Here is a 20,211-nt window from a genome sequence, read left to right on the forward strand (position 1 = left end):
AAGTCATTGGAAATCAAAGTTTATTGTAATCAAATGTAAAGTTGTTTATGAAATATGTTTATTACATATTCATCGTTTGAATTTTTTAGCCCAATTATTATTAGACAATTGAACAAACTTTCGCTTTTTCCCAAATGATCCTTTCAATCGTTGATGTCGTTTCATTTCCCAATCTATTTGCTTTGCGCTAGCGCCGTCACTACTACTAAAAACGTTACTACCGCCGTGCTTTCCCTTTGTTTTATTTTGTTCCTCCAACATTTCAGCGAACTTTTCTGCCGATACGAATATATTGCTATCGATTCCTTTCTTCTTTTTATTTTTCAGACCCTTTTCCGAATTTAGCTTTTTATTCAAACTCGAAATTAATTCGTCATCTACAGTCTCTTCATCTTCGGAATCGTTGAACTCGATATCGCTTAGATCTTCATCATCTACATCTGCAAGATCGATATCGCTCAAATCTTGCAAGTCGCCGTCGTCATCCGCGACATCTTCATCAAGATCTTCAGATGTATCATCGATGATGTCGTCATCATCAGATTGACTAACATTATCTTCGTTATCCTCGTCATCATCAGAATCTTCATCCGCTTTACCTGTTATAAATGTTATAAATTAGTAAGACCTTATTGTTTATAAAATTATACACACACACACACACACACACACACACATGAAACATTGAAGCTTGAGCAAGTTTCCTCTTATCTCAATGAAACTTATTTTATACAAATTTATGCCAAAAAAAACATGTTATTACCTTTCTTCTTCCTAGGTTGGATATCCGCAGCAATATCTAAGTCGTCGAAATCTTGATCGAAATCTTGGCCGTCGCCCATATGATCCAACATGTCATTGAATTCTTCACTGTTGACACTGTCTGCGTCTTCATCATCTTCGTTATTTTCTCTCTTAACACGCTTTTTGATCTCATCCTTCTGTTTCAAATATCGATATAAAAATAACTCATCTACTGGTATTCGCTCCTCTCTCTCATCGAGATATGCTGCGCTATCGACTGGAAGGGATCGTATACCCTTAGGTGTATATCCGGCGCGTTGTGCCAAAGGATCATTCTTTTTCTGTACCTTCTTGGCCTCCAATTTTTTCGGATTCTTAAAAACGTATCGATCCAAAAACCGAATTAACGTCAGATCTTCCAAAGGATCACCTGTATATTCGATCGGTTTCCCTGAAATATAAAAATGCATAAATATGTCAAATAATAGTGAACGATGTAAATCTGTATAGAAAATTTGTATACAATTTGTTACCTTGAATAATTTGATTCGCGAATAAAGAGACGCTCGGGTGGAAATGCCTAGACAATGCTTCAAGCTCGGCGTTGAGTCCTTTGGTTGCACCCGCATACAAAGGATTCCGACAAAAAGGATCATATGATTTTATATCTTGTATCTCAACTTTTACCTCTGTTTCCTTCTTCACATCCGATTTCGTTTCGCTATCCGCACCAATCATAATATTCGATAACATAATAGAGTTTTCATTTTCTATTACACAAACGTCTTCCGTATCTGATAAGCTATCGTTTACTTCATATATATCATTCTCGACTTTAATAGCCTTACATGGCTCAAGCAATATGTGTTTTAAGTCTTTGCGTCCTTGAAGAACTTTAGAGACAATGTAGAGCATGGCACATACCATATTCGCAGGAAAATAAAATGTAATCTGCAAGATTCTTTTAATAAAAGCATATGAGCGTAATATACTTTGATCTCTCTGAAGAACTCGATACAATAAGTTAAGAAATACCCCATGCTTATTCGCTACTCCTATTTGTCGATCGAATAATTTTCTATAAAAAGCTGAATAAAATCGGTTTGCCTGAGACTCATCCTTGCTTGTTATCTGAAAATGCAATTACAAACTGAAAAGAAATATTTTATATATTGCAACAAATGCTATTTCATGGTACTTACCTGATGCAACAAGTTAAGTGCATTGAGAGAGACATTAAATGATCCAAGGTGTACCACTTTGTAAATAGAATCAATATGTTCATTTACTATTTTCGAATCTATTTTGGCAAAAGGATATGCTCTACTAACACCCATTAGAATTGCTGCCATCATTCTACTATCAGGTTCCCCTTTCTTCAAACACGCTTTGAAAAACGCAAGATACACTTCTATCAGTGTAGCAGCTACTTCCTCATCATTTTTATTCAGAACATATTGCGATAGCAGACATATAGCGTAATACTGAGTACGCTGGCTCACATTTCTTCTAAATAACAATTTTTCAACTTCACGCAAAATTACGAGTTTCATGTTCGGATGTTCATACAATAATTTATTTATACAAAATACAGCTTTGGATCCAACTTTACTACTTGGATCGCCGAGTTTATTCACAAGTAACTCCAGCAACTTGTGCTCCTGCTCGGAGTTATCTATCAACAGACCACTCATCGCAGATATGGCTTTCTCACGATTTGTATCTACCGTATCAGAAGCCACCGCGGAAAGATTCAGAACAAAACGTTCATATTGTTCTCGTAGTTGATCCTCGAAATACCAGTGCGCCAACAATCTATTTCTAGCGGTGTTTGTCTTAATAATGGAATCTGATTCATTCTCTATATTGAGCTTGTCCAAGTCCTGTTCTTCTAATTTTAATAATTTAAATTTAGGATGCAATAAATCCTCCAGGAAGAGTTCTTTCAACGATGTAATAATCATACCACATTGATTATGTTTGGCACCTCGTACTTGAGATATCAGGGATATCAGACGACTAAGATTATATTTGGGATTATCTTGCACCAGCACTATACTGGCTGCTATTTTATCCGAGGTGGTACCTCGTTGCAATGCAGTTTTTAACCACTTCGTCTCTGAATCATGTGATCTGGATTGTTTCAACTGAAAGGCAGTGGTTTCTGCATCCAGATACCTCTTTCCCTCATCCCTTAAATGCAGAACGTCAGCTTCAGACTTGGAGTGCTTGCAAGGTCCTTCTGCCTTCTGATATTCCTCGTACCATTTCTGTCTAACACCAGTGGTAGTTTCATCAGTGAAATTATCATCGAATTCTTTCTTCATCTTTTAAGAAAAATTCTGAAATAATTTCCAAAAGAATAATAATATATGCAAGTAATATAATACAATGTGTTCTAATATTTATTTATATAAAATAAGATTCGTAATTTTGTTGTCAAATAAAATGTTGTCTAATATAAAATAATGTAACGTGTCACACACACAAAGAGCAATGCTTACATGTTAACCTTAAAATCATTGATAAATCTTTTCTAACAATGATTATTTTATTTAGATCATTCATTTAAACGTGGTTAGCGCAAACATATTTTGCATACAAAGTGCAATCAGTTTATGTGCAAATACTTTTAATAAATCTTAAATATTTTAATTGATATTTTCTTCAAATCACACACGTGTGCTTCAATGTGCTCTTTAAAGGCGCCTGAATAGTCAACCAGCGCAGAATCAGACGTCCGCCTGGCGAAACTCACACACACACGCGCGCGTGCGCAAGCAATCATATAACCCGTGACGAACAATTTTCTTCACAGCCACAACCAGATCTTTTGGGACGCTGAGTGGCTCAGTGCTCAATGCGATTAACTCATGATTTGTGGCTCGAATTTGGACTTTTGTTTTCTGGATATAAGCCTCTTTGATATAAAATAAATTAAAATAAAGCAACTTTTAGAAATTTTATATACGTTCCATTTTAATGCTTTTAAATTTATTGGAAAATATACAATTATTTGACAAATAAGTCTATGAATTATTACAGTTTCTCATTGAAGTAATATGTACAATTTTGTGTTATATGACGTACATCATGCATTTCTCTGTAAGATGATCTAATTGTAAGTTTTTGATAACAATACCATCTATTAAAATCGTTATATTATACATAAAAGTATACAATATATATTTTTATATCACAGATCCATTTTATTCTGTAAAATATATATAGCACTTTTGACTATATAATACTGATAATACTGATTAAATTGTTTCAAATGATTAAAATCCAATTTTTATGAATTTAATTGAAAAATTTCGACGCATATTAAATGAATAATTAATCAAAAGTTACTGACAGCATAGTCTAGTGACTTAGATTTCAAGAAATAGATTTCCATGAAAATTAGATCTAAAAACCTTTGTGAAAATAACTTAGTAGAAACATTGAAAAGTTGCTTGCCCATAATATATATTACCTCTAAATTTTTCAGAAATTTATATTACAATTATGCACGCAATAGCTTACAAGTCTCTCAGCATATAACTCTCACACTTCATTTTTCTGAATACAATTTTTAAATTGTGCTATAATATGCAATTCTGCATAACAATATGCAGAATTAGTGATGTATAAATCTTATGTAGTATATTTTTAGAAAAACTAAGGAGAATTAAAAAAAATCTGTCAATTTAATCCTCGATGCCTTCTCTTCATTCTTGCATACGGCCCGATTTCAGGATCCATCACAAAATCATACAAAACAGAAACCCATGAATTGTGCTGTGGTAAATTATCGTAAAATTCTGCGGCTATACGTTTTACCTATGTAAAAAACATTGAAATAATAAACATTATAGTTATATTGTGTATAACAATTACATCTAGCTATAATGAATATTTTGATATACTTCTGGTAATCTCGAACCAGGCACTGCAGGAAAATCATGGTGTTCATTGTGGTATCCAACATTGAAAGTAATGAAATTTAGAGGACCATAGTAACTGTAAGTCTCAAAACCTTTTTTGTACATGTAATGTTCCGATATAAAGTGACCTGCTACAGGATGTAATCCCATTGCCATAATAGAGCCAAAAAGCAAATAAAATAGTACTTTACCACCTAAAAACCAGATTTTATTTTTTAGTAATTGAATTTCACAATTTCTACTAATTTATATTATTAATATAAATTGCATCCTGATATTTTACAATTTTGAAACTTACCGAAAAAATACCATACACAACCATCAAATATCAATTGTATAACTAAATTTATATATTCCAATGAAGTTGGTGCTTTTGGATAAGTTACAAGAGGTCGAAATGAATAAAAAAAAGGTTGCAACAATATCCAACAGAACTTTCCAAAAGTTGTACAAAATAATTTCGCTTCTAATAATGTTGGTAAATCTGTATCTAATTTTTCATCTCCCTGATACTAAAAATGCAAAAAGTATATCTCTTAAATATAAATTAAATCAAAACATATTAAATTACTAGATAATGCAACATTTATTATCAATTTTTATCATTTCTTGTAATACTCACACGATGATGCTCAAGATGATATTTCTTAAAACTGATAGATACTGGTATTCCTATTGGCAGATTTGCAAAAAAACCAAATATTCGATTAGCCATAGGTCTGGCATGTCCAAAGGCAAGATTATGAGATATTTCATGTATTGCTGCAAAACAAATCATAACACAAATTAGCATAATACATATACTACAAATATTAATATATTAAACATTAGCATAATGCTTGATAAATTCTAACTTTACTATATTGAATAAAATGTAAATATAATGAATAAAATATATACGTACCAAGCATAAGAGAGTGATTTATTACACCTCCAAAGCAATATGCTAATAGCAAGAGTTTGGAATAACTCAAATCTTTAACAATAAAGAATGATAGGAACTGTATTAATACCATCCCAGTAACAACCCATTTGAAGTTTGGATCATATCCAAACAATTGCTTAATTTGTGGATATTTCTCTAAAACAAAAAATATTTCAAAAATTATTATTAAAAAAGTTAATTATTGATTAAAGTAATATATTTTAATATGATTAATTTAAATACAATATTTAATTTTATTTAATTTTACTGTAAAAATTATAAAATTTAGTAAATACTATACATGAAAATCAACATAAAATACATTTCTAAAATAATATTATTTTAATTAGACTTGTTGAATTTTTCCTCTCATACATTCCAGTATAAATTTGTACAATATCAAATAATTACAATAAATTTACTTAGTTGTGTTATTCACATATCAGTATGATATCATTTACTGCTGAATAAACAAATATTTAAACATCTTATATCTCAAAAATGATACTTTATATTTTAAACAACAATAAATTAAAAATATCATAAACATCTTTAAATTCAATTAATATTTTGCGGTGCTGTTTTCATATAAAGTATAATTCGAGCAAATAATTCTCAAAATAGGCGTGGTCTCTAATCGAATTATGCGTATCTTTCCAATTTTACAATTATGTGTCTAATATTCCAAGAGCAGCATTCAAATATTTATAATAAAAATAAAAATAATTAAATATCACACATCCTGGTCTTCTTGCAAGTTTGATATCTACCTAGAATTATTTTACGCCGCGAGGCATGCGGTTCCTCCGTATAAACCCATTCGAAATCCGTTCTTGAGACTCGTTGACCCATTCTTCTGTGACGATTTTTGTACAAAAGGTAAAATATTAATCTCAGTGATGGCTAAAGCCGAGTGGCATTGTCAATGACAATCAAGGCAAGAAATAAATGCGTATGTAACCCTCTTGAGATTACGACTTCGTCACCATTCGTCACATTACTTGGATGTCACAGATAATATTGGGTGATATTGCCGGTCCTTTTTTTAATACTTACTATTATACAAGGTGTCCGATAATAACCAGATACGTTATTAGTCATGCATTTTGCGTTGAGCAAGAATGGAGTCGCTTGTTATGAAATAGATTTGCGGATTTTAGAAAAAAATTCCGAAATTTGCAAATTTGCATCACGAGTCTTAATTATGAAACTATAATCATTGTCTTAGATTAATTTTTCGTTATATTATTAATTTAAAATCGGAATATATAAGAATTATATACTACTCGTTCACATCAGATTCAAATCGCTAAAATTATCTCGTCAACGACGATTATTTTTTTTTTTCATAATTTCCTTGTAAAAAACTTAAATCGTTCGATAACATTTTAGGACATTCTGTATACAAAATCGTCTATATATGTAGTTACAATTGATGTGGCTGTAATCTCATGCGAAATGTGTTCTACATTATATATATATATATACAGAGATGAGTATACTGATAAAATTTATAAAGTAGTTGTGTTAATATCCACTCTAATCCACTCTTTCAAATATCTCGCTAATCATGCACGTACACACTGGCATATACGTGAATAAAAGAAATGTTATAAAAATGCGTATGCGATAAATAGTTGAGTGGGAGCGAGATAGAAAAGCGGTCGTTAACATCTCGCATGTTCTCTAGTTATTATTCTGTCTATGATATATCGATTAAGGTACCTTTTCATGCTCAACGTTTATATTTAGCGTCAAAATAGTTCACGTGATCAAAATTGACGCTTGATATTCGTCAATTTCTATCACGTGACTTATTTTGACACCGAAAATCGACACCGAGCGTCAGCATGAAAAGGTACCTTTATAAAATAGTGTACCGCTGTTTATTGATAGAAACTCTTTGAAATATAATATTTATTTGAAAATAAATCATGCCAAAAGTACGACGAAGCAAGAAACCGCCTCCAGATGGTTGGGAACTAATCGAACCGACTCTGGAGGAATTGGAGCAAAAGATGCGCGAAGGTAAGTGTTTTGCTCTTTGCGAGGTTAGATTAGTTGTTTCAATTTAACAGGAAAGATGTTTTACGATTTTTTTTTCTTCTTTTACAGCCGAGACGGAGCCTCATGAAGGCAAGAGAAAACAGGAATCCTTATGGCCGATATTCAAAATACATCATCAAAAATCTCGATATATATATGACTTGTTTTACAGGAGAAAGGCGATTAGTCGCGGTAAGTTAAATATCATAAAAAAAAAACAGATTTAAAAGATTAATCATTAAAAAGGATTTAAAAGATGTATCTGGTTTCTTTACGCTTTTACTTATTTCAGAATTGTATGATTATTGTTTGAATGAAAATATTGCTGACAAAAATTTAATCGCCAAGTGGAAAAAAGTTGGCTATGAAAATTTGTGCTGTCTGCGCTGCATTCAGACGAGGGACACGAATTTCGGTACAAACTGTATTTGCAGAGTGCCAAAAGGTAAACTTGAAGAAGGTCGAATAGTGGAATGCATACATTGTGGCTGCAGAGGATGTTCTGGTTGAATACGATACTTTCCTACAGTAAGGCACTTTGTTTTTATTGCTACAAAATTACATTGTGCACCTTGTATTCTGTAATAAAGACAAATTTGCGCGTAAATAAAGATAAATATCTCTCATCTTTATTCAATCTTCAAATGCCATTTTTTGGACTCTGTAAACCGGGCGGCAAGATACAGCGGCGTTTGTACATGCCAGTCATATGTAACACATTTATTTTCAGATTCAATATTCACTCGCAATATGTGAGCATTTTTCCGGAAGGCAGAGATCATAATAACCGCACCGAAACGCATTCTTGGCAGGCGCATCAGTTTTTCATCACCGTCCATGAAGATTTTGCCTTGAGGTGTGATCATTAGCGACGCTGCTCTTTTTAAGGTATCATTACTACCTTGCGGATCATAAACTAACGCAATACCTTCGTCATCGTCTCCTTCTTGCGAAACTTCTAAAAACTATGATAGACAAATTGAAACATAGAAAAAAATGTAACGTACGACGAAAAAAATGTAAATAAAATGGTATTGTATATAGTTACCTTGAATTCAATTATGTGATTCTCATCGAATTGAGGACCTTGTGAGAACAGTGTGCTTATAGTATTCGTGACTTTTGCAGCAATTTTACCGTTAGTGATCATATAATTCTTGTTATCAAGTTCCCAGCCTGTAATCATTAAAAATAGTTTTTTTTACATTAATAAATTTTACATGAAATGCAAAATTTTTAAAGTATTCTTTTCCTAGTTCAAAACTCTGTGTTAGATCAGATTTATAATATTAAATATTTAAATGAGATTAAAATAAAATCAAAAGTTTTATGGTTTCAAAAATAAATCAAATGTAAGTAAAATATCTATATAAGAGTTACGAAAGCTTTATTTTTAATACAGATCGCCCACTTTCTCTATACATACTATATGGCGGTATAGAAGTCCGTGTGACGTGATGTATACTCCTTGCGATGTTGTCTGCTTGTATTCTAACTCTGAGTGTAATTAATTGATCAACAGATATATTTCTAATAAAACAAGAAGTCTCGGATCCTTTATACACCGTCTCAAATTTGTTCGATGCCGAATCGAGAATCTCCCCATTAGCTTTCTCTACAATAAATATCTGCTCCTCGGCAAAATACTCCGGATTAGTTACGTGCCATTTAACGAATAAACCTGCCGGTCTCTCTTCAATGTTCATTATCTGAACAGGTATTGTGCGAGAAATGCAGCCAAATTTCGATATCTGCTCTATAATCTCTTCCTTGTACGAGTTCAATGGACGATCAAAGTTTATATTTGGAAGCTCCTCGGAATATGGCACTGCTGGGATCCTTAGAAATGAAATTAAAACATGTATTTCTGAGAAATATTTAACATAATTCTTAAATTACCATCACAAAGTTCTCACCTGCCTATATCATTACTTGCAGAAATTATCTTTCCAAATCCGTTTATGGTATATCGATATGGATGCTGTAGAATACCTTCGCTCATCGATATAATATTCTGTGCATTTTGCAGCTGTGCCTCTACTTCCCTTCTACAAGCCCTCAAGGGTATTAGACTCTCATGTTTGTGAATTTCTGTCTCCAGTATCAACAGCTCACGTCTCTTATTAATTTCATGGCATACATCATCTAATAAAGATTGAAATGTCCCGTCTATATCTTTTAATGTTCTCATCATACTATTTTCTATCTGACAAAACAATTTTTTTATGTTATTGCAGTCACCGTAAAAATAAGTAGCAATTTTAATAAAATAAAGTCAATAAATTTTAAGAGCACCTATTTACCTGCTGATCAGCATTGTCGAGATCTTTCAATTGATAATCCAATTTCGCTATATATTCCTGTGCAGATTGTATAATGCCTTTGACATTTTCTTCCACATTCCGTGGCAATACGACTCCTTTCTGTGCTAAAGTATCTTTTGCATCAAGACATGATGTTTCTATACTTTTTTTACTTTCGATATTTCGTTCATATTGATTTAATTTGTTTAATGCATAAGTTAATCGCATCAGAAGTTCTTCCTTCTTCGTCTTTTCATTGCCGTTATCGGATATCGCAGAAATTTTACTAGAAATATTTGGCATTAGTGGTTTTATCGTGTATTTGTGTAATAATCCGTGATAATTGTCGATTTGCTCTAGTTCCAATTTATCTGACAGCTTTTGTTTCAGTGCTTCTGAAATCTGTTCCATATCTGGAAAAAATAATTAACGATTTGAATTAATATAAACAATTATCGATAATATTTAAATACATATAAATATTATTTCGCAAATTGCATTTTTATTAATTACAGATATTGTTTAATCATCTTATGCCAAGAATATTTTGCATTGCAATCAACTTGAATTTCTTTCTCAGCGAAAGTTTGGATTTGTTGATTGTTCAATATCAAATATTTCTTCAATTTTTCTTTTGGATATCTCGCATAATCTTGTTCAGCATGATCTATTTCATTATTATCAATTTTAGCTTTGTTTTCATTATAATTCTTACTCGGTGTCAGTAATATTCCGCTCCAATAATCTGAGTCGTTACAATCTTGCAAAGACGCTTGCGTACTAATCCCTATAATTTGCCAGGAATATTTAATGCTGCACTTTTTATATAAAGACTTATTATCTTCCATAATGGCATTATTTAATAAATCTTGTAATAAGGTATATGATGTCTGCGTGCTTGTTCCAATAATTTGCCAAGAATATTTTATTTTACAGTCATAAGGGCTTTTATCATTCCTCCCAATAATTTTTATTTCACTTGCGTTGTCATATTTTTTTTTTTGAGACGGTGACATCCAATCCTTCATTTTCCATGAATGTTTCATGTTACTAACAATTTTATCTTCGTCCCTTTTATTACTTTTCATTGCATTTCTCTCTACATTAGCAGTATTGTCATTCTGAATTTTAACTAAACTGGAATTTGTGTTAGTGGATTTCAAATGAGATTGTACAAACTGTGGGAAGTTATTTCCTGACAGAATATCATTCTCATAATGTAAAACATTTATTTCATATTCGCTGGTAATAGGATGCAAATGATTCGATACTAAATTAGGTACTGACTTTTCCCTATTTATAACATTTGGAAACGTTTTTTTATTTCTGATCTTTAAGCTTGACACCGACTGTGTCGACACTGCGGAGGTAGTGTCATAGAATGATTGATTTGATGATGATACAACTGTTTTGCCCATGACATTACTAATTGATGTTTCCATTTTTGGCAAAAGTGTAAACATGGCTTTGTGTTTTGTCTGTCTTTCTATCTGTGATAGATCACACTTCCTTGATAATTTTATAGATCTTGAACTTGCCTTGTGTAAATCTTCGTTTGTCGATGATTCAGGTTGCGCAAGCACTGTATTAGGAAATTGTAATATATTATACTTTTTCTTGCGAGAGGATCTCTTAGATGGATATGAGTTTTGCGAAGCACTGGTTTTTTTAATATTTGCAGAATCAGTCTTTCCAAAAATAGTATATTTTGTACTTTGATTCTTGGATTTCCAGTGACCAATTCTTTGTACCTATAGTTTCAAGTTTCAGATACAGATGATATATATTAATATATTAAACAAAATTGTTAGTATTTTTCGAGATTGCATTCAAAAGTATGTAATAAGACAAGGAAAAAGAGAAATATCTTCTAGAATATATAAATTTGGATTGACCTCGAGCGAGTTTTCCAAGGGATCGTATAATGTATGCAAGGGTATCTCTGAAAACAGCAATGCAGTATTGTTATTATAGTGTTTTGCTCTCAGAATCTGACACCTGCTTTCTAAAAAGGACATGTTACAGCTCTGCTTAAAAGGCACAGGTTTTAGAATGGGAATCATTACATTTCTGGTATGCAGTATTACGTCTGGCCTCCTTTTCTTCTGTGAATTAACAATTTGTCCTTTTATCGAAGCCAAGTCTTCCATGTTAAATACTTCTATTAAAGCACAATTCTAGTAAAGCATATTATATATTAAAGAGTATGTTTCTTAAATTTTTTTATTGTTTCAATGCATATGTATATCTTTCATAATTTTAACCTATAAATGTAATATTTTAATCGAGAATTAAAGAATTTAGTCAAGAATTAAATATACAAACAAATTAGTTTTGCTTTTATAATGTATCACATTTTGCAAAAGTGGACTTAAAATATATACAATTGCGCACGCAAAATAAAATATATCTATATAAAACATAATTTGAAATTTATAATTTAATAATACATTTTTCTCATACTTAAATTATATTATAAACAATATATGACGTTAAATGACAATTAATTGTGGTAATAGAATTTTATAAAGTCAATATATATCTTTCAAAATCGAGTAAATGATTCATATCGAGAAGAAAAATATCGAGGAATGTATATGTCAGAGAGAGAAAGAGACATACACATCTATAATTTCGATATATACTCACAGAATAATAAAAATTAACCGAGATAATTAAAATCAGAACTTTGGTAAGAATGAACGAGGAATTTAGAGAGCAACCGCGAATGATTTTGTCGAAAAATTATGACATTTGAAATGCACGAGTAATCGCGGATCTCCACGGGCGGTGCATCTTGTCGCACTGGACTGTTCTAAATATAACCAAAGCAAGCGTGATATCATGCATAGACATGAAACAGACAATTACTACACACCGTAAATCCATCAGTTGTAATATTTAAAATTAAACGTATTACAGATTTCTGCATCATTTATCGAAATTATGTTCAACATATTACATTTCCGACATTTATAAAGGCATAAAAAATATGAATTTGATAATTTACGTCATTTAGTGCAATAAAGGAATTATTAATGTTTATATCACTATATTTGATAAAGTACATTTTCTCAATATATTATATACATTATATATTTAAACATTGTATAATACAATCCAATATCACATGATCCTCCCTGATTAAATAGTAAAATTAAAGTATATATGAAACAATAATTATACAAGAAATAATAATTGTAACAATGCAGAAAGACAAAAAGATATGTTAAGTTTTGATACCTCTTTTACATTTTTTAAAGATCTCTTTCATCTAATCCTCAATAAATATATATTTATATCATATTTAACTTCACAGAAAGAATTTCATTCGAAATCTTAATCGGCATCTAAATCCTTTATCACAAATTTCCGTTTGCATTAAATAATATAAATACATTTTCTACATTAGACTATATGTATTATTAAAGTCGTCCACTATAAAACTTTGTTATACGCCGAATCTTACTAGAAATACAATAGACAAATTGATTATATGATAAAACATGCTGAAGTGCGTGTGTATAATTAAAGTTTCATAGAGAATTGTAGGCTGCGTGTAAGTCTTCGTTTCCGATATAATTTTATATTTTCAGCACAATTAATTCTGTCGTTTTAAAAGTTGATCAATTTGCATTTTGTACATCTCCTTAATGTCCTCGAGATCCAGTCGTAGCTCCTGATTCTCCTCGACCTTTTCGCCATACATTTGTAGCAACGCATCGTATCTGGTTTGGGTTTCGTTAAGACTTGCGTTGAGTGCTTGTGCTTCCGCGATGTTGGCGCTCAAATCCTCTACTTTCAAAGTTAATGTTGCTAATTCTGAGTTCAGTGCATCCCTCTCTGTATTTCGTCGAGACAATTCCCACTGAAGTTGCTGTATCTCACCTGGGATGAAAAGATGAAATCAAGATTAGTGACACTAAATAAGGAAAAACAAAATTAACGATATCAATATATATGTACAATACATAAGCTCACCATCTCTTTGTTTTAATTGCGCTTGCAAGTTCTCAAAGATTGACGTACTACTCGAACCCGTTATAATGCTTTCATATGGTATTGGAGGAAATCTGCCGGAGTTATTATCAAATACTGAATCGCTAAACTATAAAAAGTAAATTTTGCATTATGTAATTGTCAATTGTAATTTCTATAATAATTGTAAATCGTGATTTTATACATACACCTGGCCAGGCACTATTTGCACTGCTGACGGATTCTTGTCCTATACTGAGAGTAGGACTAAATCGTGATTCTTCGTCAGTATTTTGCTGTTGTTCCAATATTGCGTTATTTCTTCTCCGTTCTGCGTCAGTTGCTGCCTTTTCAACTGCTAATTTATTCTCTAGTGCGTTTATTTCTCTCTTCAGTTCCTGTATATAATTGGAATGTGTCTGCTCGAGAGTGTTTATCGCATCTTGGTGTCTGCAATTTGAATTTTGTTATAAATTGAATATTATCACATCTCATCAAAAATATATGTCTATGTATTCTAAACGCTTACTCTTTATTTTGCTCTAATAATTTCTCGTTTTCTTCTTTTAATTTATCGTGAAATTCTTGCAATTTCAATCTTTCTTTCTCTTTTAAATTGATCTTCGATTCTAAATGAGATTCTTTGGATTTCAGATTAACATTCTCTTCTCTCAGAAGACGATCCATCTCGATTAAATTCTCGTTTTTTGATTGCAATTCGATATTTTTTTCCGATAAAATCTTCTCCTGCTTCATGAAACTATTAGATTTATGTAATAAGTTCGCTTGAAGCTGTTCTATCTGTCTTAATAAAGGTTTTGTTGCTATCGAGACGGATTCAGAAAACTCTTCACTTCTAGTCTCTGCCGCTTCTAATCGTTTAAGTAATTCGTTGTTTTCGTGCTTGAAAAATTCTTCCCTTCTATACAGTAAAAAATGAATAATATTAGAATTAAAATTATTTATATGATGAATAGTGTAACTAATACATGTTTACTTGACGTGTGCTTCTTCAGCTTGACGGTATTTTAACTTTAAATCCTCCACTTGTGCAAACAATTGGCACGATTCCCCCGCGTTATCTACAGCTTCTTTTAAATCCTCTTCAGTAACTAGCAATTTTTTCTTTGTTTCTGCTAAGTCTCTATTATATAGAGAAATTTTTATTATAAAACTCATTTCGTTTTAGAATCAATTAATAATTCTATACTTACACTTTTGCAGCATCCAAGCTCTTCTTGAAGGCCTCCATCTTATGCATCGTATTATCCAATTTTTCTTGTAACATTAGTATCTCTTTCTCTTGTTTCTTCGTTTTCGCTGTCAACGTGTGAACGGCTTCTATTTGGCTACGCTCTACTTCCTCCTTCGCATACAACGATCGTTTCAATCTCTCCAATTCTGTATTTTGTTCCTCTATTTGCTCTCTAGAAAAATAATAAAGTAAAAATTGCGATAAATATAATTATCATTTGCTGTCATTTATTTTTAATATAATTAAAACAGCAAAAAAAATTTAAATACTTTTGACTCTTTATCGTTGCATCAGTCTCTTTCTCTTTTACGCGCAGCTTTTTTATAATGTTGCTGTGTTGAAGCTGTTGTTTGCTGAGTTTCTCGCCTTCTTCGCGAAGCTCCTTTATAATTTCATCCTTCTCGGCACTTATGCTAGACATTTCCTGTGATGATAAACGCGAAGCCGCTTCCAACTTCAACTGATCTAAATTTTTTCTCAATTGATCACGTTCCCTTATCGCTTGTTGAAATTTCCTCTCCAGTGCCGACAGACGTTGCGTATATTCATCTGTGATTTGATTGATATTTTGATTTTGCTCCGCATGTTTTTCAAAATTCTCGAGCTGTCTGTGAAACATATCTGTTCATGATATCTGTTATGAAGATAGAATGATATTTTGAGATAATTACGACAATCTTACTTCATTAAATTTGTATTTTGTTCATGTAATTCCATATTTATCCTGCTTACGTCGATTAACTTTGATTCTCTCGCTTCTAAAATCTCGGTCATCTCCTGTATTCGTTTCAATAATTTTTCAATTTCCATATTTGTTTCATCCGATCCTACGCTAATTTCGCTCAGTTCTCGAGAATGACCTCGAGTCTTTAAAGTTTTTGTTAACAAATCACCACCTTTACTCAATTGCAATTTCGCCGGACTCTGTCGCGATTGAGTCGAACTTGAATCTCCGTTAGGACTGTTGACAAATAATATATTAAGTATTGATATATTGAATTTTAAATACGAAACATATTATATTCGTACCTAGATATTATTTCGATGTCACTCGATGTTGTAGTTTCTAATTCGTCTCCACTTGTATGTCCACTGGCTTGATCAGATCCAATTTTTACAAGATCGGAACGACTATAAAAAAAGATCTTAGATAAAAAAAAATGATTAAATTTGAATAAAATATATGTAAATTAAATAATACCTTTCTGACGATATAGGCGAATTTTCTCGCGGTACTTCCGTGCAATGGGTCTCCATATCAGTCATTTCACTCTTTTCGACCATAGCATCAGCTAACATAGTCTTCACGTAAGAACTAGTAGTTAAAGGCGTCTCTAGGACTTTAGAATCATTCGTACAGATTAATGTTGCGTTGTCCTCTGAACTGCTCTCTATTAAGGTACCTTCCCTGCTCGAATCGGTAGATATAAAATATTGGTCAGTATTGCTCTCAATCATTTTTGTCTCTTCTAGGTTTTCGATTTGACTATCTGGATCCGGTGGTTCTATAGTGGTATTCATTAATTGGGAAAAGCTGGAAACATCCGATTTCTCATTTACTCCTTCCAAATGATCCAATTTGCGAATTGGTTGTGTGGTAATTGGCTCAAGTGTCAGATGCAAATTATGTTTTTCTTTCAGTGAATCAAGACTTAAGTTTAATTTGTTTTCTATGCAAGCCTTTGTTGAGATTTGCCTATCATCCGGACATGAATCGTGCATCTTTATAGGTATCTTTATATCGCTCAATTCCATCTTATTTTTAGTCGTATCCGTTTGTTGTAACGGTTCAAATACTGTCATGATTGTACCTTCAGAAGCAGAAGTGTAAGAATCTTCGGCCAAGCTCACTTCGTCTGCTTCTTCTATGTCCGGTATCACTTCAACGCTTTCAGGGGAGATTTTTGAATTATTTGTCGCGTCTGACAAACTTTTATTCGTGTCCAAGCTAGAAAACGTATTGGGTGACGGTGTACTATCAACACTGTTAGGATATGGACTGATGTTCAACGTTTTGATCTCCTCCATCGGAGATTCATACGGTGAGATGTCAGACGATGAAGCTTCCACGAATTGATCTCTTGGCGATTGTAACATGTCAGCGCAGTCTATGCATGGAGTAGCGCATTCATCTTCACCCAGAACAGAAGAAGACTCTAGATTTTTTTGATCTATTGGAGATAGATAAGGACTGCTATCGCTTTTCCAATCTCCGAGGATCTCTACGGAGCTCGGTGATGTTACCAAACTATCGGGCAGTATCTCCACCGATTCGGAATTTACCTTGATATCAATGACAGAAGGACTTAATGAATTAGTAACAGAATTAGGATCTGATTCCGGTGTGGTAGTGCAATCGGTGTTAGATTGCGAACCAAGTATCTCCACACTCTCTAGGCTTTTCTTATCGCTCTCGGAGGAAACATTAGGTACTTGGTGGAACACATTAGTGGGATTCAATGTATGATTGATATCATTGCTTTCTGATGCCACTTCGTTGTCATATTGGCTTTCTTCTTCCCTATCAGGACTTGTCGTAGAATCACTGTCGGTATTGTCCGCCATTGGCGAATAGTATACTTGTTCCAAGTCTAAACTGGCACTTTTAGTCTTATCGGTACTAATAGAAACAACATTGTCTAGGGACGATTGTTCTGATAATGTACAAGATTCTGACATAGTTTTTTCATTAGATTCTTTAGATACGCTATGATTAGTATTTACAGATTCACTGATAGCACTAGACTCTCCTTTATCTTCCTTATATACAGACTCACTCTTTGCTATTGCAGACTTTGAGTCCTTTGTCACCAATTTTTCAGGAGCTGAAGTAGAAAACACCATGCTGTGTTGTTCATCTCGATTGGTAGTATTTTGCAAAGACTTGGAATGCTTGACAGTCTTCCATCCATTCCCATCTACTTTTGCAGGTTCAAAAAACGAGCCTGTAAAGCTACCCCAAATACTACTTGAGTTGGGTTGTTTCTGTGGATTGCTATCACGTTTGCTGGTCTCCTGTTCATTCTGTACTCCCCAACTAGTAAAAAAATCTGAAGTTTCCACTGCATGCGATTGAATCACCTTTGGTTCTTCCTCCTTGATATCCAAAGCTTTGTCTATGGTCTTCTGTGCTCCCTTCAAAGCAGACTTTGCCAAATTGGCAAATCCCGTGGCATCAAACCAGCTCATGTTTTATGCCTACAAGGAAAATAGAATAAGTCATAAGCTCTACTGTACAAGATGCAAATACAATGTAACCTTAATAAATACAATGTAATCTTTACAATGTGTAGAATATGCAAAAAAAACAGAGTGCCTGCAAAATACATACAGCAAAATTAAGTTATGAAACCGCGCGTGTTCTCTAAGCCGACATAAACCGTCGACGGGAAATTAATGTCGCGACAAGCAGGAATGTTTCGGCTCTAAAAAACAAGCATGCTACTGCGCTGTTACGTGGCATTTCCTCGCGTTCCTCCCGCCTCGTGTCACCGCATGTCACCGCGATTTACATACATGACATCCTTTGGGGTGATGATCGTGACGGTGAGGCGCGGTCTCAGGATCGGTGGTGAATCCTCCTTTTTCTCACACGACTGTCAAAATGTATTTAATAGAAGAGTGTGTGCTGTCGCAGCTAGTGTTGTCAATTTCCGTTTCTCACAGTCTTCGTTCTAATGGCTTTCCTTTCTCGCTCTATTTGTTTATATTTTTCCTGAAATTCGCTGATCTTTCGGCCTCATTTCCTTGCAGATGCGAAATGCAATGTGCGATCGATCACGCAATATGCACAATCTAAACTTTACGATGTGAAAACATGAACATCAGCGATGTTTCCTTTCAATTGCACCTTCTGCACTTTTTTCATCTTCTGTCTCTCTTTCTCTCTCTTTCTCTCTCTCTCTCTATCTTTCTATTCTAACCTAAATATGACCTAAATCTGTTTCGTTTTAATCCTGTCATTCACCTATCATTAACTTTGTAGGCTCGAGGATATTCGACTAATAAACAAAAGTATATTCTTTAATTTCGTTTGTTCAGTATTTTTTACAAATTCTATACCTGCGTTTCTCTCTTCCTAAATGTACCTATTGCATTTTTAAAGGAAAGTGCAGATTCAGTTGAAAAATCAAGTAACGATAAAATACAATTAGCCATGAGTGTCAAATAAACGTCATCAATTTCCTTGTGAATTAAATAGATGAAGTCGAGCGTGTAATAAAACAAATAAATATGATACATAAATACATGAATATGTTGGGCGACTATTCGAGAAATTTAAATTTGTTTCTATTTTAACTCAATTTTTGTAAAAATGTTAAAATCATTTATGATGCGCAAATTGATAATATATCAAATAAGAACAAGAGCTTTCGGTATTAGTGATACTATCACTGAAGAGTCCCGTTTACGACGAACAATTTCAACAGCTCCAGTGGCGCAATTGGTTAGCGCACGGTACTTATAGAGCAGTTTCTCGTGAGCGATGCCGGGGTTGTGAGTTCGAGCCTCACCTGGAGCAATTTTTTTTTTTTTTTTTTTTCCGTCAATGTGCGAATCGATTTAATAGTTTCATAATTTTTCGTGCTTACCATTACCTCTATGCGATCAATTATATTAATTATTAAACAATAATCAACATTAGATTGTACAATAATTTCAACACATAATGAGGATAATTTGTTATGATGTAATAAATTATACTGTATATTATAATGTAATCGAATATTAATTTTAGTGTTAAATATTATTTTAGTATTAAACATTAATGCGGCAAAATTTATATTAATATATCAAATGTTTTTAAATAATTAATAATAATATATATATTTTCACAATGAAAATTATTCAAAAATTATAGAAGAATTGATTAGAAGATTTTCAATGATTTTGGGATATAAAACAAATGTAACATACTAAATAATATACTTACATTAAAATGTATATTATGTAAGTACATAATAAATTTAATGTAATAAATTTAATACAGTATTGTATTAAATTTTATGTAGGATACATACATATATATAT

The 20,211-nt window shown here is 32.5% G+C and overlaps 4 protein-coding genes and 1 non-coding gene across 7 annotated transcripts in view; 2 read left to right on the top strand and 3 right to left on the bottom strand.

Moving 5' to 3' along the window:
- LOC108685159 (isocitrate dehydrogenase [NAD] subunit gamma, mitochondrial) overlaps positions 1 to 3,322 on the bottom strand; it is an 11,021-nt gene extending 7,699 nt beyond the window's left edge. The window contains exons 1-5 of one of the 3 annotated variants that reach the window (XM_018189824.1): positions 3,249 to 3,322; positions 1,947 to 3,086; positions 1,278 to 1,875; positions 764 to 1,195; positions 70 to 599 (exon numbers count right to left, since the gene is read on the bottom strand). In XM_018189824.1, coding sequence (XP_018045313.1) covers positions 70 to 599; positions 764 to 1,195; positions 1,278 to 1,875; positions 1,947 to 3,071 — 2,685 coding nt within the window. In that variant the 5' untranslated portion in view covers positions 3,072 to 3,086; positions 3,249 to 3,322. Of the gene's footprint in view, positions 1 to 6; positions 600 to 763; positions 1,196 to 1,277; positions 1,876 to 1,946; positions 3,087 to 3,248 lie in introns of those variants that run through there. The other 2 variants (XM_018189827.1, XM_018189825.1) reach the window with 2 other exon arrangements.
- Positions 3,323 to 4,206: 884 nt separating this feature from the next.
- Positions 4,207 to 6,805, bottom strand: LOC108685127 (sphingolipid delta(4)-desaturase DES1). Its single transcript, XM_018189783.1, has 6 exons — positions 6,369 to 6,805; positions 5,578 to 5,754; positions 5,296 to 5,435; positions 4,972 to 5,185; positions 4,656 to 4,867; positions 4,207 to 4,569 (listed from the first exon to the last, which is right to left on the bottom strand). The coding sequence occupies exons 1-6, from the start codon at positions 6,448 to 6,450 to the stop codon at positions 4,432 to 4,434; spliced, it is 963 nt and encodes a 320-aa protein (XP_018045272.1). The 5' UTR covers positions 6,451 to 6,805; the 3' UTR covers positions 4,207 to 4,431.
- Positions 6,806 to 7,420: 615 nt separating this feature from the next.
- Positions 7,421 to 8,687, top strand: LOC108685170 (protein BUD31 homolog). The gene is made up of 4 exons (XM_018189839.1): positions 7,421 to 7,626; positions 7,714 to 7,836; positions 7,937 to 8,172; positions 8,375 to 8,687. Exons 1-3 carry the CDS (start codon positions 7,533 to 7,535, stop codon positions 8,152 to 8,154), a joined length of 435 nt encoding a protein of 144 aa, XP_018045328.1. The 5' UTR covers positions 7,421 to 7,532; the 3' UTR covers positions 8,155 to 8,172; positions 8,375 to 8,687.
- Positions 8,187 to 19,253, bottom strand: LOC108685171 (golgin subfamily B member 1). Its single transcript, XM_018189840.1, has 19 exons — positions 18,697 to 19,253; positions 16,382 to 18,378; positions 16,210 to 16,311; positions 15,863 to 16,141; positions 15,450 to 15,788; positions 15,140 to 15,352; positions 14,923 to 15,069; positions 14,455 to 14,847; positions 14,135 to 14,375; positions 13,929 to 14,055; positions 13,592 to 13,835; positions 13,346 to 13,350; positions 11,843 to 12,105; positions 10,504 to 11,698; positions 9,948 to 10,360; positions 9,561 to 9,850; positions 9,071 to 9,483; positions 8,693 to 8,820; positions 8,187 to 8,609 (listed from the first exon to the last, which is right to left on the bottom strand). The coding sequence occupies exons 2-19, from the start codon at positions 18,367 to 18,369 to the stop codon at positions 8,274 to 8,276; spliced, it is 7,116 nt and encodes a 2,371-aa protein (XP_018045329.1). The 5' UTR covers positions 18,370 to 18,378; positions 18,697 to 19,253; the 3' UTR covers positions 8,187 to 8,273.
- Positions 19,254 to 19,609: 356 nt separating this feature from the next.
- Positions 19,610 to 19,702, top strand: Trnai-uau. The gene is given in 2 exon segments: positions 19,610 to 19,647; positions 19,667 to 19,702. It is a non-coding gene; the product is annotated as a tRNA-Ile (tRNA).
- Positions 19,703 to 20,211: the final 509 nt, after the last annotated feature.

Source organism: Atta colombica, unplaced genomic scaffold (assembly GCF_001594045.1).
Source record: "Atta colombica isolate Treedump-2 unplaced genomic scaffold, Acol1.0 scaffold146, whole genome shotgun sequence".
Lineage (NCBI taxonomy): Eukaryota > Metazoa > Arthropoda > Insecta > Hymenoptera > Formicidae > Atta > Atta colombica.